Source organism: Pan paniscus, chromosome 1 (genome assembly GCF_029289425.2).
Source record: "Pan paniscus chromosome 1, NHGRI_mPanPan1-v2.0_pri, whole genome shotgun sequence".
In the NCBI taxonomy this organism is placed as follows: Eukaryota; Metazoa; Chordata; class Mammalia; order Primates; family Hominidae; genus Pan; species Pan paniscus.
Window position 1 is genome coordinate 127200775 of NC_073249.2, and position 17649 is coordinate 127218423.

Sequence of the window (17649 nt, forward strand, 5' to 3'; positions counted from 1 at the left end):
AACATTATGGTTTGTTTCATAAGAATCCTCTTCACTTTGAAGCCATATCCTTTGTTTCTTCATTTTCTCTAAAAACCGCACAGGATGATGAAGAAATAAAATGAGAGAAGTCTGCTGAAATATATGTACAAGCTATTCTAAATGTCATTTATTGAATGATATATAGAATTTCATAACAATGAGTGGCATTGTCTGAAAGTGTCTCCTGTAGCTCACTCTTGGTTACCTGAACCAATGGACTACCTAGAACCAGGAATTATTCAACTGGTTGAAGAAGCCGTGCTTAAACTCAACTTCCTAGAAAACTGATGGCGTTATTTCACCCTCTTGCAAGAGCTACAACTTCCCATGGTCCCCACTGTTCTTGGGTGCTGGACAGCTAGCTTTCAGTCACCTCCTCCAACTAGCTAACTGCCAACCCAGACTGCCAAACATTCAAGTTGTCTGATTATCTCTTCTGATAAAGTTACTTGCTCTGTGAGAAAGGAGAGCAGCAGTGGGGTGGCGCCCCTTTCCTGGAATACTAGACTGAGTCTCCATCAGATGATCCTGGCCCCTGCATACTGCTTCATGGGAACAGTGGGAGAATCAAAGGACCTGTGAATTATTTTGTTGCTGACCCCTTGAGTTCGCCTATTTCTTAAACTTTATAATGTGATATTGTAAAATTCATCCTGAGCTCTGGTGAACCTCAGGTGGCCATCACAAAGAGACGCATCTTGCAAAACACTTTTACTGGTGATAATCAAAGCTTTGTCCTGCCTTGGACCCTGAGTACCCTGTTATTAATTAGTGTTGGGACAGTTCATTTAACTGCTCTGTATTTCAGCTTGCATACTTCTAACATGGATTGCAGTCACTAGCTGTATTCATATTTTGCCTTGGGGCCTAACGTTATAGATTATCTTTAATCTCTATATTCAAACTCTCCCTCAATTGCCACTTTAAAAAACAGGCTCAATTTTCTCCCAATTAAGAGAAAGAAAGAAAAAGAAAATTCTCACTTCATTCCCTCATTCCCTTCTAGCTAATGCCTGAGTTCTTCCTCTTTACAGGCAACCTTTTCAAAAGTTGTCTACACTTGCTGTTTCTGTTTCTGTCTCTACTCACGTCTCAACTCTCTCTACTCTAATTTTTGCTTATTTCACTCTATGTCAGGATTTCTCGACCTCAGCACTATTGGTATTTTAGGCTGGGGAATTCTATTTTTGTGTGGGGTACCATCCTGTGCATTTCAGTGTACGTAGCAGCACCCCTGGACTTTATCCACTCCATACCAGTAGCAGTCCTCTCTCCCCAATAGTGACAACCAATAATGTCTTCAGGCATTGCCAAATGACCCCTGCAGGGCAAAATCACCCCTGGTTGAGAACCATTGCTCAGTCTTTTATAACAACTTCTGCTAAGGTTACTAATGACTTTCACATTGTTAAATCCCATTTCTCATATTAATATCTCATTGGCATCTGACATTGTCAACCTTCCTTTCCTTCCTTCCTTCCTTCCTTCCTTCTTTCCTTCCTTCCTTCCTTGTCTCTCTCTCTTTCTCCCTTTCTTTCTTGCTTGCTTTCTTGCTTTCTCTCTCTCTCTTTCTTTCTTTCTTTCCTTCTTTCTCTCTTTCTCTTTCTTTCAACAAAGACTCTATGTTGCCCAGGCTGGAGTTTAGTGGTACAATCTTAGCTCACTGCAACCTCCGCCTCCCAGATGCAAGTGATCCTCCTGCCTCAGCCTCCCAAGTAGCTGGGATTACAGGCACCCGCCACCACACCTGGCTAATTTTTGTATTTTTAGTAGAGACGGGGTTTCGCCATGTTGGCCAGGATGATCTCGATCTCTTGACCTCATGACCCACCCACTTCGGCCTCCCAAAGTGTTGGGATTACAGGTGTGAGCCACTGCATCTGGCCCCACAACCTCTTCTTTCCTGAAACATTTTCACTTACCTCCAATGACAATATTCTCTTAATTTTCCTCTTACCTCTTGGATTGTTCTCTCTCTCTCTTACAAAAATTTCATTTGTAGGTTTATCCACTCCCAACTGACATTTAAATGCTGGTATTCTTCTGCCCTTTGAAAATAATTTAAAAAATGATTCTACTATACTATTTTTAGTTGTACAACCTTGCTATAGTCACTATTTTTTTTCTTATATTTCATTTCTTTCCAGGACAGACATTCTGAATGTAGATATAGTCACTATTTTTATTTGTAAAGACTATGCTAGGAAATAGGAGATTTCCTAACTCTAGGAGAATTCAAACAATATTTTATGTTGGTTGAGTTAATTAAAAGAGAATGAGTGAAGTCAGAGTCTTTGAGTTAAACTATTACGGATTGGAAGAATATATTCAAATTTAAATTCGTGAATTAAGTACATAAAAAGTAGACACAATTTTTTCATAACAGACAATAAAAACAAACATCTTCATCTTGGAAGTTCAGGATTATATAACAATGAATCATTTTAGCTTTGAAAATATCAGATGAGTGTATACTTAAGAGGGGGAAATAAGTAAATAAAACAATATATTACAAAAGATCTTGTAAACTCTCAATAACTCAATTTTATGATGACATGATACCAAATAAATATTAATCTGACAAGAAAACCTGACTCTGCAAATATGCACATAAGAATATTTTTCTGGCACTGAGGTTACTAGGTTCTTTGAATTGTTAAGAATTATTTTTGTATATATTTATTTATTTATGAGATGGGGTCTTGGCCTGTCACCCAGGCCGGAGTGCAGTGGCATGATCATGGCTCACTGCAGCCTTGACTTCTGGGGCTCCAGCAATCCTTCCACCTCAGCTGCCCTGAGTAGCTGGGACCACAGGCACACACCACCATGCTTTGCTAATTTTCATATTTTTGGTAGAGATGGATTTTCACCATTTTCCCAGGCTGGTCCCAAACTCCTGAGCTCAAATGATCCACCTGCTTCGGCTTCGCAAAGTGTTGGGATTATAGGCGTGAGCCACTGCACCTGGCTGCAAGAATTTTTTGACATTAATAATTTGACAAATACCTTGCCAGATCTAAAGCCTTGAAGAAATATTGACAAAACAGTACTATATTACCATTTGTATTAGTCAGCTAAGGCTACCATAACAAAATACTACAGACTTTGTGGCTTAAACAACAAAAAATTATTTCTCATGGTTCTGGAGGCTGGGAAGTCCAAGATCAAGCTGCCAGCCAATTTGATTGCTAGCAAGGGCTGACTTCCTGGCTTGCAGATGGCTGCTTTCTCACTGTGTCATCACATGTCAGAGAGAGGTAAGTCTAGCGTTTCTTTCTTTTCTTATAAGGACACCAGACCTGTCTGATTAGAGCCCCATCCTTATGACCTCATTTAACATTTATCACTTCCTCACAGGCCCTGTCTCTGAATACAGTCAACATAGCATTTTTGGAGAGGACACATTCAGCCCATAACACTATTCAAAAGAAGGAGAGAATATTTTAATTTGGGTGAAAATGCCAAAAGCCTTCAAAGGAGGAGACTTTTAAGACTGGCTCTGCAGAATTTTCAAGAAGGGTTAAAACAAAGACTGGCTAGAAAGATAATTATTTTGAACAAATCTCATATTGATCTTTCATATATAAAATTGTTACTTATTCCTTCCATGCAGTCTCTTCATTGTCTTTAAGTGTGTGCCTCCAGGCATGCTTATTTATTTTTATTGTCTCAAGGTAACATTTAAGATGTATATTAATCTACATTTTTTTACTTCATTATTGCATTTACAGGGATTTAATTGTACTTTGTAATTTATTTTTCTTATTAGCCAAAAGTTTCGTGCATTTTTTTTGATGAATTAGGCACCCACATGAACACCACAAATCAGGACATTGTTTATCATTGTTGCTATGAATCCTATGAATGATCTTTTTTTTTAATTTTAAAGACCTACACTTAACCTACAAAACATTTGCTGTATAATTTGGTCAGCAGTTTCTATCTATCTGTATACTATCATGATGTCTTAAACTGCAGGAGTTACATACTGAGTTTACATTTTTATTTGCTTTGAGCAAGATAGATGAATATTTTGGCCATTATAATGTGAAACCACTTCTTCTTCTTCTTTTTTTTTTTTTAATTGATCATTCTTGGGTGTTTCTTGCAGAGGGGGATTTGGCAGGGTCATAGGACAATAGTGGAGGGAAGGTCAGCAGATAAACAAGTGAACAAAGGTCTCTGGTTTTCCTAGGCAGAGGACCCTGCGGCCTTCCGCAGTGTTTGTGTCCCTGGGTACTGGAGATTAGGGAGTGGTGATGACTCTTAACGAGCATGCTGCCTTCAAGCATCTGTTTAACAAAGCACATCTTGCACCGCCCTTAATCCATTTAACCCTGAGTGGACACAGCACATGTTTCAGAGAGCACAGGGTTGTGGGTAAGGTCATAGATCAACAGGATCTCAAGGCAGAAGAATTTTTCTTAGTACAGAACAAAATGAAAAGTCTCCCATGTCTACTTCTTTCTACACAGACAAAGCAACCATCCGATTTCTCAATCTTTTCCCCACCTTTCCCCCCTTTCTATTCCACAAAACTGCCATTGTCATCATGGCCCGTTCTCAATGAGCTGTTGGGTACACCTCCCAGACGGGGTGGTGGCCGGGCAGAGGGGCTCCTCACTTCCCAGAAGGGGCCGCTGGGCAGAGGCGCCCCCCACCTCCCGGACGGGGTGGCTGGCCGGGCGGAGGCTGACCCCCCACCTCCCTCCCGGACGGGGCAGCTGGCTGGGTGGGGGCTGACCCCCACCTCCCTCCCGGACGGGGTGGCTGCCGGGTGGAGATGCTCCTTACTTCCCAGATGGGATGGCTGCCGGGCGGAGGGGCTCCTCACTTCTCAGATGGGGCGGCTGCCGGGTGGAGGGGCTCCTCACTTCTCAGACAGGGTGGCCGGGCAGAGACGCTCCTCACCTCCCAGACGGGGTCGCGGCCGGGCAGAGGCGCTCCTCACATCCCAGACGGGGCAGCTGGGCAGAGATGCTCCTCACTTCCTAAATGGGATGGCGGCCGGGAAGAGGCGCTCCTCACTTCCCAGACTGGGCAGCCAGGCAGAGGGGCTCCTCACATCCCAGATGATGGGCGGCCAGGCAGAGACACTCCTCACTTCCCAGATGGGGTGGCAGCCGGGTGGAGGCTGCAATCTCGGCACTTTGGGAGGCCAAGGCAGGCTGCTGGGAGGTGGAGGTTGTAGCGAGCCGAGATCATGCCACTGCACTCCAGCCTGGGCACCATTGAGCACTGAGTGAATGAGACTCCTCTGCAATCCCGGCACCTCGGGAGGCCGAGGCTGGCGGATCACTCGCGGTTAGGAGCTGGAGACCAGCCCGGCCAACACAGCAAAACCCCGTCTCCACCAAAAAAATACGAAAACCAGTCAGGCGTGGCGGCGTGTGCCTGCAATCGCAGGCACTCGGCAGGCTGAGGCGGGAGAATCAGGCAGGGAGGTTGCAGTGAGCCGAGATGGCAGCAGTACAGTCCAGCTTCGGCTGGGCATCAGAGGGAGACCGTGGAAAGAGAGGGAGAGGGAGACGGTGGGTAGAGGTAGAAGTAGAGGTAGAGGTAGAGGTAGAGGAGGTAGAGGTGGTAGAGGAGGTAGAGGAGGTAGAGGTAGAGGTAGAGGTAGAGGTAGAGGTACTTCTTCTTTCTTTACAGTATTTGACCAAATTTGTGTGTCTGTGATATTTGTAAATACATGCAAATATCTGTATTTCTTATCATAAGCCTATTTAGTTTTATTCTCAGTAGGGTTTTTTGGATTGTACGGTGTTTATGTGATCTGAACTCCTTATACATAAGAAGGTGTGTATATTAATCCAATTATGGACTTAAAATATTTTAAAAGTATAAATACCCTTATTTGCTGCAAAGACCAGCGTGTAGGCATTTGCTTTTTAGAAATATTTTTAAGTGCTCCATTTTAATGCCAAGGAATAAGTCTTTTGGCAACACAAACTGGTTAATAATAGGTAATGCAGGTATGTTCAGGTTAAGCCAACAATGTTTTGCATTTTTATGCTTATTTTCTGTCAACACTAATGAAGTCAGCATTGCCCGAATGAATAATGAAACACATCCCTGTTTACAAGTATGTAACTGAAAAAGAAAGAAAAAAAAATTAAAGTAGTTTAAAAAAAAAAATACTGGCTCTGAAGGGTTTGGACATGCAGAGTGGGATGGAAAATTATACTAGGATTTGGATATTATATGGGGACAGCAGAAGGAATGCAGGATCTGTGTGGGGGTAGTGGGGATTTCAGTTTGATTGACCTCCTAGGATGTGAGAAGAAAGTGAGTGAAAAATAGGGTGATTTCAAGTCTTTGAGGAAGTTGAATGATAAGCTGTGGAGTTTGTATTTTATTCTGTGAACAAGAGGAACCTACTATTTTTAAAAAGAGTGCTATGATCAGAATTACTTTCTAGGAAGATTTAATCTGACAGGGCCTTCAAGTGGGTGAAATTGGCAGCTTAGTACTGGTCTGGTTAGGGGGCTATATTAATAGTCAGGAGTTAATGAGAGCCTGATCTGTACTAGTGGTACTAAGGTATTCACCAGTGAGTCAAACATCAGCCCTTCCTCAATAAGCAATAAGCCAGCACTCTAATGGGTGAAACATACAAATAAACTAATAATTACAATGTAATGAGATAAGTACTATGATAAGATTCAATTCACCAGAAATATATAACAGTTCTAAACTTGATTACATAATAAAATATCCTCAATATTTACAAACCAAAAATTATATAAATAGAACTGCAGAGAGAAATGGACAAATCCACAGTCACAGTGGAATAGTTCAAGGTAGGTTAAGCAGAGGAAATGTATGAAAGATATAGAAGATTTGAATAACACAAGTAGCTGTATTGACGTAGGCTCAGTACAGAGAAAAGTATTATTGGCTCAGAGAATAAGAGAACTAGAGAACACACATTAATGTTGTTTCTCCTTTCCCCTTACCCAAATTCTTTTTCATAGTTACCATTCTCCTACTTATCAAATGAAAGGGATACCTCTTATCCATTCAAAATTTTCTTTCTTTTTCTTTTCTTTTTTTTTTTTTTGAGAAGGAGTCTTGCTCTGTCACCCAGGCTGGAGTGTGGTGGCATGATCTCGGCTCATTGCAAACTCCGCCTCCCTGTTTCAAGCGATTCTCCTGCCTCAGCCTCCCAAGTAGCTGAGACTACAGGCATGTACCACCATGCCTGGCTAATTTTTGTATTTTTAGTAGAGACAGGGCTTCACCATGCTGGCCAGGCTGGTCTCGAACTCCTGACCTCAAGTGACCCTCTCACCTTGGCCTCCCAAGGTGCTGGGATTACAGGAGTGAGCCACCGCACCCGGCCACCATTTGAAATTTTTTATGATGCTTTCTCCTGTAGTATTAAAAAACTTCAGAAGAAAAATTAAAATAGTGGTGTTGAAGAAGCCTCTTTTAATCATAGCACATATACCCTTCTAGGCCATTGTCTTTCCATGACTGATATGAATGTCTGTTAAGGATGAGACATAATATTAGAAATGGGGTAATTTCATACTTTGGGGGATAACTGAATTCACTAGTATGATACAGTTGGAGTGATGATAGTTTTTGCCTGATCACCTCACCTGTCATACTCCCACTATTACCAAACATGAGTTACACTTCAGAGAGTTTTATCAGAGCAACACTCACTTAGGTGGATGAGAAAGGGGGACAGGAAGGACTTGGCAGGGCTGGCCCAGGTACCGTAACAGTAGCCTTGTCAATCAATGGGCTGGAGTCTCTGAGAGTGGCTCTGGCAAAAAGCACTTCCTGACTAGAAACTGGGAGGAAATGACAGATGTGGCTTAACCACTAGTTACCAATAATGACGAAACAGAAGCTTGTCTAAACTATCAATAATAAAATGAAAATACATCACCTATGCAGAAGAAAAGTCTCAATTAGCTTTCTATTTTTCTCAGAGAAAATGATGTAGAAAGTCATTACCATTTGAAGTGGTGATTAAAAGTATCTAGCCAAAAACTATAAAAGTGTCATAGACATATTAATGAACATCATTGTTATATCATTTTTCTGAGTTATATGATGTTTATAGAATTGATCTTTTAAAATTCTGTCATTTGTTGAGATTTTGTTCTCCTATTAAATATTTACTTTCTACTAAATTTTTTCCTTTTTTTCCCACTGGTTTCTCCTGAGAAAACATACCTAATTTTTTATTCATAATGTTGTATTATTTTTCTGTAAGAGGTCTGCACCTCAAATTATATAGGCTTCAAGCTGAAAAAACCCAAATCCATCCCTGGTCCTGATACCTTTTCTCTGTTGCTCTTTCTTGTTATCTGTTTTTCTTTTCTTTTCTTTTCTCTTTCTTTCTTTCTTTCTTTCTTTCTTTCTTTCTTTCTTTCTTTCCTTCCTTCCTTCCTTCTTTCTTTCTTTCTTTCCTTCTTTCTTTCTTTCACAGTCTCACTCTGTCACTGAGGCTGGAGTGTGATGGCATAATCACCGCTCACTGCAGCCTCAACTTTCTGGGCCCAAGCCATCCTCCTGCCTTAGCCATGTAAGTAGCTGAGACTACAGGTGTGTGCCACCATGCTTGGCTAATTTTTTTCTGTTTTTTATAGAGATGGGGGTCTTACTCTATTGCCTAGGCTGGTCTTGAACTCTTAGGCTCAAGCAACACACCTGCCTTGGCCCCTCAAAGTGCTGGGATTACAGGTGTGTGAGCCACTGAGTCTGGCCTGTTTCTCTTATCATTGCTTTTCATGATATCATGCTCTTAAAAACAGGATCTACACTAATATATATGAGATATGGAACAAAATATCAAAAAATATAACCTATGATATAGTGCCCTAAACTTTAGAAAACCAGTTTTATTAAATTAAGATTAATTCCCCACTCACAGATATTAATATTAATTATCAGATGCAAAATATATGTAGTCTTTGTTCACACTCAATAGGAAAAATACAAAAATGTACAATTTTTTTAAAATTAAGTTTTATTTATTTTTTTTTTGAGATAGGGTCTGGCTCTGTTGCCCAGGCTGGAGTGCAGTGGTGTGATCTTGGCTCACTGCAACCTCTGTCCCCTGGGCTCAAACCATCCTCCCACCTCAGCCTCCTGAGTAGCTGGGACTACAGGTGTGCACCACCATGGCCAGCTAATTTTTGTATTTTTGGTAGAGACAGGGTTTCACCATGTCACCCAGGCTGGTTTTGAGCTCCCGAGCTCAGGCAATCCTCCTGCCTTGGCCACCCAAAGTGCTGGGATAACCGGTGTGAGCCACTGTGCCTGACCAAAAATATACAATTTCTAATTCAAGATATTATACTTATACCAGTTTCATCTGATTTTAGTGCCATAACAAGGTGAAAGACAAACTAATAGTCATTTGGTAAGTCCTGATATAATCTTTCTCATATACTTCCTAGAAACTCTGAAAATGAATGATTCAAATGACAGAGTAATAAACACATTTGTAAGTCAGATGGTGTCTAATTCATTGCTTTTATCAAAGTTTAAGCTGGCCCTAAATAGATTGTCATCTAAATAGATCATTAAAAATAATCTTTGACAATTGATCACTATATGTTATTCGGCATTTAACTTGAAAGGTTTAAAGAATTGATTGACATTGCTAACAGAATTTCCAATCTCATTTACTTATGTATAAGAACAAGGTTTTTTAGTGCTATAGGTATAAATGAAAAACAGGAATAGCTAAATCCTGACTGATTTTAGCCGTAAGGTAATATTAACCCATGGACAAATAAACTTTTCAATTGTCTAAACATATTAAAAATATTAAGTGGTCGACTTTTTTAGCCGAAGGATACACAAATTTTTCCAATGTCTTTTAAGGGAGCACAAGCAAAAATGTTTAGAGACAACTAATCTAGAAAAATGAATATGGAAAACTATATAAGTCAATTACGCAACACCCTTAAAGGAGACTGGCCATCTATTTTTAACTGTCCTGTTGGCAGACTTGAACAGACAGCTGTATCAAATGATGGAGGCTGCCTGAGGGTGTGGAAGAACACTATGTTGGCTGAGTTATTTTTAGTTGTGAAACTCTCTTTTCAAACCCTAATATGTAAAACAAAATACTTGAGGTGAACGCTTTTATAGTTTGAAGTGGAAATAATTCCACTTAGTGCTACAGGACACAGACCACTGGAATCTACAAGCCTACACTGGCAGCAGTTCTGATCTATTTCCCTCAATGCCCTCCTTTTGTTTTTCCAGGAAACCTGTGTAGTTATTAACAGTACTTAGGAGCAAGTAAGAGTGATGGTGTGATTGATCTAGACTGCCTTGATTCTTTCTTGTTGAAGTGTCTACACTGGAGACTCCTCGTCCTCAATTTGGAGTGTCTTTCCTGCATAAATGGGGTGAAATCCCCTGTCAAGGAGGCTGGAGCACCCACAGTAGGTGATTTTTAAGGATAGGCAATCATGTTTTCTTGGTGTTACTCTTAGTGAAAAAGGGTCTATCCGAACTGACCATAACGCGAGACTCATTGCTCTTTTTATTTCTTCCCCCAACCAGTTTTCCAGGATTTGAATCTATTCAAATCTATCCAGGAGAGCAGGTTCAGTTTGGATTCTGGAATTTATTACTTATGGACTTTTTGTTGCAGTAAGCCTGGGTCCCTACAGATTAGACTTCAGTAATCAAATCTTTGAAATAACATGCAGTGACTTCTCTTGAGTGCCTGTTTACCCTCAGGTGGGCTGGATTAGGGTAGGTTCCACCATACACTGCCTCATGAACTCAAAAAATCATTAGTTTTCTCTCCCTTGGCTCAGTTCTGGGGCTCAGCATTGAGCATTGGTCCCCTCTTTATGCTGTCGTAATAACTTTACTTCAGAAAACTCATTGACTTTCACTGTGACCAGCCTAAATACACACAGCCCAAGCTCCCTAACTCCAAATCTCAGAGAAAAGGGGATAGGGTCTTGATTTCTTTCCTTGCAAAAGGTCTCAAGTTCCCTTGAGTAAAATTTTCATTCCCACAGATGTACTAAGAGGAGTTGCTGACTTTGCTAAGATGAGAATGAATTCTTAGTTATGCATCATTCTGTTTTAAATTGATTTGTATTATTTTGCAGAGCAAAAAACAACAACAAAATGAACAACCCCCCCGCCCCACCCCACCCCAACACTAAAAAACCATTCCAAGGTTATCTTCTATTTCCTTTTATTCTGGGAGCACAGTGCAGCAAAAGGAATAATGCTAACAATGATAAAACCAAGTGATGGCAGGGCACTCCCTTATCGAGGTAAAACTAGGACCACTCTGAAGGGGGAGTGAAAGGCATGAGTTCCACTGGTATATTGGGCCCCCCTTTACTTACCTCCTCCTAGATCATATCCAACTTATGGCAAATTTATTTTTGAAAAGTTTGTAGAGTTAGTTTTAAACACATAATTTATTTCCCAAATAGACTGCATCATATTCAGCAAACTTATCTTTAAATAATTCCAGTCCCTCCCCTGTCACCATTTTGTTCCCAGAGACCTCTCTCCTAGAACCCTCTTTCCTCTGCTCCACTCGGGACAGATCACTCTCTAGGCTGCCCCACAGCCGTCATGAGGGACTTCACCTGGCTGGTCTCCTGGGTTAAACTCAGTGTAACAGGATCCGAGGTGTAACACGGTGGTTGCTGAGTGAGAGTTTTCCTCTTGTCCCAGAATAAAGTACAGATGTGAGGCCCAGAGGCACTTAGTTCTCCGCACTCTAAAGAGAGCCACCAACTCAGCCTCATCAGTTGGTCAGTGGCCAAGGCGAAGTCTTGGACTCCTGCTCTTTATTGTGTTCCATGTTCCTTCCTCGGGAGCCTCAAGAACTGGGTCCTCTCAGGCTGGATATGATAAGGGCTTGTCCTTTTTTTCCTTTAGGGATTTGGGGCTTGAGGATACTGGAGGGGTGGGATTCTTCAGAGACAAAATTACTAGGGAGTGAAAGCAGTCTTGGGAGGCAGAGTTGCTCTAATGTAAAGTATGCATGTGCATGAGTGTGTGCGTGTGCACACGCACATACAGATAAAGGTGTGCTTGTTCTAAGAGTTAATATCGGTAAGCCTGCAAAAATCGGGAGGGAGCATCTTATTTCTTGGATGAATTCTTGCTGAGCTGCAGAACCAGTAGGTCTGCCTTGGAGCTGCAAGTATGGTAATGAAATTTTGGGGAGAGCTTGGCTTTTGTGTCCCCTGGAGTTTGGGCAAATATGAATATAGAGACTGTGCCTATTTCTTAGTCTAGCGATTTCTGAGAGAGTCTCTCTTGGTTAGCCTGGGACTGTGGGGCTTGAGGTGACTGTGGCATAGTACATCTAAAGGAAGAAAGGACAATCTCTTAATGTATTCAGTTGGGGAGGAGCCAGTTCTTGAGGCTTCTCTGAAAGAAGCACGGAAGACAGGTGAAGAGTAGGAGCTCAGAACTTTTCTGGTGGCCACTCAACCAACTGATGATATACCCAATCTGGAGGAGGTGTTGTGGTCCTCAATCTCTAACAGGCCAAAAGAAGACTGCCTTTATTTGAGTTGGTTCTCAATGACAGGTTGCTGGTAAGACTGTGCTAAGAAATATATTCTATCTAAGAAATCTATTCTATTCTATTTCTACCTGGAGACCAGTCATTGTAGTGGGAACTTGGTGGGCCAATTTTAATCTGGAGATTAATATACTTTGGTATTGAGAACTTTTCTTGTTAATGTGGAGATTAATATATTTTGGTATTGAGAAATTTTCTTGTGTTATTATTTTGAGAGTATCCTTCATCTACATTTTTCTCTCTCCTTCACCCAGCTCCTACTAATCCAGTATTTGATTCTCCATTTAAGTCCTCTAAATCTCTTACTGCTTTTTCCATATATTCCATCTGCTTGTCTTTTTGTTCTGTTCATTTGAAGGTTTTTTTTCTTTCTTTCAACTTTATCTTTCATAGTTTTTGTTTAATTGTTTTCTTTTGACTCTTGTATTTTTAATTTCAAGAATTTTAAAAAGTCCTTGCTGGCTGGGTGCGGTGGCTCACGCCTGTAATCCCCAGCACTTTGGGATGCCGAGAAGGGCAGATCACAAGGTAAAGAGATTGAGATCATCCTGGCCAATATGGTGAAAACCCGTCTCTACTAAAAATACAAAAAATTAGCTGGGCGTGGTGGCATGCGCCTGTAGTCCCAGATACTAGGGAGGCTGAGGCAGGAGAATCACTTGAACCTGGGAGGCAGAGGTTGCAGTGAGCGGAGATTGTGCCACTGCACTCCAGCCTGGCAACAGAGCGAGACTCCATCTTAAAAAAATAAAAAATAAAAAAAGTCCTTGTTTATTCCTTATTCATATTAACCTATTCTTTTTTAGTGAATATTTTCTCCTATTTCTTTGATTAAAAAAATTTCTTTCTGTTTCTTGCAATATTTCTGTGTCTTCTGAATTCCTTTTGTCTCCTCATAAGACATTAATATGCATAGGCAGGGCTTGTGAATTAGTGACCTCTAGATCACACCACCAGGGTTCAGATGAAAGCTATTTATCCTTTGTAGGCCTCCATTTCTTCCTCTATAAAATGGGTATAATAAAATTACCCCTCTCATAGGCTTTTGAAAGATCTCAGGGAGAAGTGCACCAGGAAATGAAATTGGGCCAGTACAAAGTACTAAGGCAAGAGCATAACAAATGTGTTTGAGCAGCCACTGTTGCTGGAGAAGAATAAGAGAGAAGTAAGAGATGAAACAAGGGTCTGATTGTGTAGGGCTTTGTAGACAATTGGAAAGATTTTGGCTTTTACTAGGAGTGAAAGAGGGCACCACTAGGGCCTTTTGAACACAGCAGTGACCTGATCTGATTTGCGTTTTAACACTGTCATTGTGGCTACTTTGTTGACAGAAGTCCATAAGAGGAAAATACCTAAGGAAGGAGACTAGTTGGGGCCTGTTGCAAGAATCCAGGTGAGATCATGGTGCATTTGACTGGTATGGTAACAGCAGAGGTAGTGAAAAGGGGTCAAATTCTGGTTATATTTCAAAGGTGGAGCCAACGGGACTTCTTAGTGGATTGAAAGTGAGAAAGACAGAGGAGTCAAGCATGACTCCAAATTTTTAGCCCCAGAAATTGGATATATGGGATTGCCATTAAACGAGATGACGAAAATTACAGATGGAGCAGGTTTGGAGAAGAAGAACTGAAATCCGGACAGGTGAGGAAGAACCTGGCAGATTTCTACTAAGGCTACTAGTAAGACAACTCTTAAAAGGAGATTTGCTGTAAGTTAGAGCTGAGAAATGATCTGGCACCTGATGCAGGAGAATGGGGTTAGGACCGTCTTTGTTTTTAACATGGGAGAAATAACAGCACATCTATTTACTGATGGGAGTGACATCAGTAGAGCGGGAAAACTTATGATGTAGGAGAGGAAAGGGGAATGTATCAGTCTAGGTCCTGGTGAGAAGCAGATGGTGCATGCAAACTGGGTAATTTAAGGAGAGTTTTTATTTTTGGATTTTTTTTAGACAGGGTTTGGCTCTGTCACCCAGGCTGAGTGCACAGACCTGATCTTGGCTCACTGCAACCTCAGTTTCCCAGGCTCAGGTGATTCTCTCACCTGTATTGTATTTTTTAGTAGAGACGGGGTTTCACTATGTTGCCCAGGCTGGTCTCGAACTCCTGAGCTCAAGTTATCCACCCGGCTTGGCCTCCCAAAATGCTAGGATTACAGATGTGAGCCACCGCACCTAGCCATTGAGGAGAGTTTTTTTTTTTTTTTTTTTTTTTTTTTTTGAGATGGAGTCTGGCTCCGTCACCAGGCTGGAGTGCAGTGGCATGATCTTGGCTCACTGTAATCTCTGCTTCCTGGGTTCAAGCAATTCTCCTGCCTCAGCCTCCCGAGTAGCTGGGATTACAGGCGCGTGCCACCATGCCCAGCTAATTTTTGTATTTTTAGTAGAGACAGGGTTTCATCATGTTGGTCAGGCTGGTCTCGATCTCGTGACCTCGTGATCCACCCGCCTCAGCCTCCCAAAGTGCTGGGATTACAGGCGTGAGCCACCACGCCCGGCGAGGAGAGTTTTAAGAAGGACTATTTATTATACAAAAATTGTGGTCATAGTGTAAGGAAATGATTAGTGCAGTGCTCTGGGGTTAGTTACAGTTTGGCATCAATACCACCTTTCAGCATGAAAGGACAAGGGAAAGGGAAAGGATTCCAGAACCTGGAATGAGAGAGCTGTGTGGAGAGGGCTGCTTGTACCATTTGGTGGATGAACTCAGCCAGCCCACAGGGAGGGAGCTGGAAAAATAAACGCTCCAACTTCACTTCGCTTTTCCCCACACATCCCCAGCCCTTTCCTGGGATCCCCAGTCCTTCTCATTGACCAAAACAGTCTAGAAGCCAGAGACCAAGGGAGCATGTCGATTCAGGTATACAGCAGGGTAGAAAATGGATCTGGAGGGGCAAATACAAGAAATCCACACAGGGAGAATTGCTGGGGCAATGCCCTTGAGTAGGTGAGATTGAAGGAACTTGGTGTACAAGTAGAGGGATTAGCCTTACATAAGACCTCTACGGTTCATGCTGAGGACAGGAGAGAAGGCAGAATGCCAGGGTGCAAATGCTGGTAGTTTGGGGGATAAGGTTGTTTTTCTCTTCGGATTCCTTCGAGTTTCTCAGTGAGGTAAAAAGCAAGGTCATCAGATTGAGCATGAGATTTTTTTTTTTTGAGACGGAGTCTCAACTCTGTTGCCCAGGCTGGAGTGCAGTGGCGCAATCTCCGCTTACTGCAAGCTCCGCCTCCCGGGTTCATGCCATTCTGCCTCAGCCTCCCGAGTAGCTGGGACTACAGGCGCCCGCCACCACGCCCGGCTAATTTTTTGTATTTTTAGTAGAGATGGGGTTTCACCATGTTAGCCAGGGTGGTCTCGATCTCCTGAGCTCATGATCCGCCCACCTTGGCCTCCCAAAGTGCTGGAATTACAGGCGTGAGCCACCACGCCTGGCCGAGCATGAGATATTTGTATGTGTGCATAATATTAAAGAAGCTGGGAGTACATTTATAATTGTGAGCTCTTTGCCAGTTGGGGACTGCCTATACTTTCGTACTTCTGCCATTTATCTTTACTGCTCTGTGTCCTCAAAAACATAACTCTTTTTTCTAGTCAGAACCATCTCCTCACAACTCCAGTACCTTCCAAGTTAATGTTTTTGCACGCTTTTGTCTAAAATAAACTACCTATCCCTTTGTCTATCCATTTGCGATGTCGAATTCAAGGCATACTTCCTTCATGAAGCCCTTATTAAATTCTCCATCTCATGCTATCCTTTCCCTTCTATGTACTTTAACTTGTAGTGAATGCCACAAATTTCCAGCTTTGTTTTCTAATTGTTTCCTGCTATTCTTGGTCTCTGAACTTGACTGTAAGATCATCTAGCAGAAACCATTTTTTCTTTTGGTCATCCTCTCACTATGATGAGTGACAGGCTTGAAATAATTGTTCATTGTTATTATTCAATAGTTATTGCTCAATAGTTATTACTATTATCCACTCAGAGCCACAACAATTCTGAAGTAACTATGATGGCTGTGATTTTAATAGTTTTGCTTTTTAGGTACATAATCCAAAGGACATGGTGACTATCAATTGAAAGGCGAAAAATGTCCTCTCCAATGACTATTTTTGATTTCGTTAAATAAGAAGTTATAGCTAAATATGAACCAGATGCATTTACTCAACATATTACAATTATTGTAGGAAAATATTCTGAGTTTGTCGTAGTCTGGAGATTTTCAATCCTAGTTGTATTGGTTATGTGCCTGGAAGAAACCTGAAGGTATTAGGAATGGTTCATCTAAGAGACAAACATAGCAAGCTCAAGAGACTTCTCCTTGCTAACTCCAATCTAGCTAGTCACCAAGTTCTGCTGATTCTAGGTCTGAAATGATTCTCAACTCCCTGGGTATCTTAAGTTTGTCTTGTCTGAAGCCACATCTTGATATGCTCCCTAACATGTTCCACTCCCTCCCCATCTCCCTTATCTCAGTCCATTTGGGCTGCTAGAACAAAATACCAAAAAGTGGGTGGCTTATAAAAAACAGAAATTCATTTATCACAGTTCTGGAGGCTGGGAAGTCTAAGATCAAGGCCCCAGCAGATTCTGTATCTGATGAGGGCACATTTCCTGGTTCATAAATGGCACCTTCTTCCTGTGTCCTCACACAGTAGAAAGGGCAAGGCAGCCTGTTTTACAAGGACACTAATTCCATTTGGCAAGTGGCACAAATGGAATTAATCTCTTATCCTGAAGGACCTAATCACCCCCCAAAAGCCTCACCTAATACTATCACATTGGGAGTTGAATTAAGTTTCAATATGTGAATTGGCAGGTGGTGAGGGCACACAAATATTCAGACCATAGCAATTCTAAACCTTGAAGTAATTCTTGATTTTTCCATCTCCTATTTTCACATTCAATTCATCCAATTCTGTCAGTTCTTCCTACAAATGTATTGTAATTCAGACCTCTTCACTTGTTCAGTTCTCCAAGTAAGTATGAATCATAGATATCACATACATTTTATGTAAGACTTAGAATATGTCAGGAGCACACTTGGTTCTCTTGCTAAGGCACACCCCTGC

At 41.5% G+C, this 17649-nt stretch overlaps 1 protein-coding gene across 1 annotated transcript; it reads left to right on the forward strand.

Moving 5' to 3' along the window:
- The first annotated feature begins 3494 nt into the window (after positions 1 to 3494).
- LOC134729584 (uncharacterized) lies at positions 3495 to 10445 on the forward strand. Its single transcript, XM_063599746.1, has 2 exons — positions 3495 to 8569; positions 10264 to 10445. Exon 1 carries the CDS (start codon positions 4284 to 4286, stop codon positions 5268 to 5270), a length of 987 nt encoding a protein of 328 aa, XP_063455816.1. The 5' UTR covers positions 3495 to 4283; the 3' UTR covers positions 5271 to 8569; positions 10264 to 10445.
- The last annotated feature ends 7204 nt before the right edge of the window (positions 10446 to 17649 follow it).

Coding starts and splice junctions, on each gene's coding strand:
- LOC134729584 (XM_063599746.1), top strand. CDS start 4,284: ATGACTCTTAACGAGCATGCTGCCTTCAAGCATCTGTTTAACAAAGCA.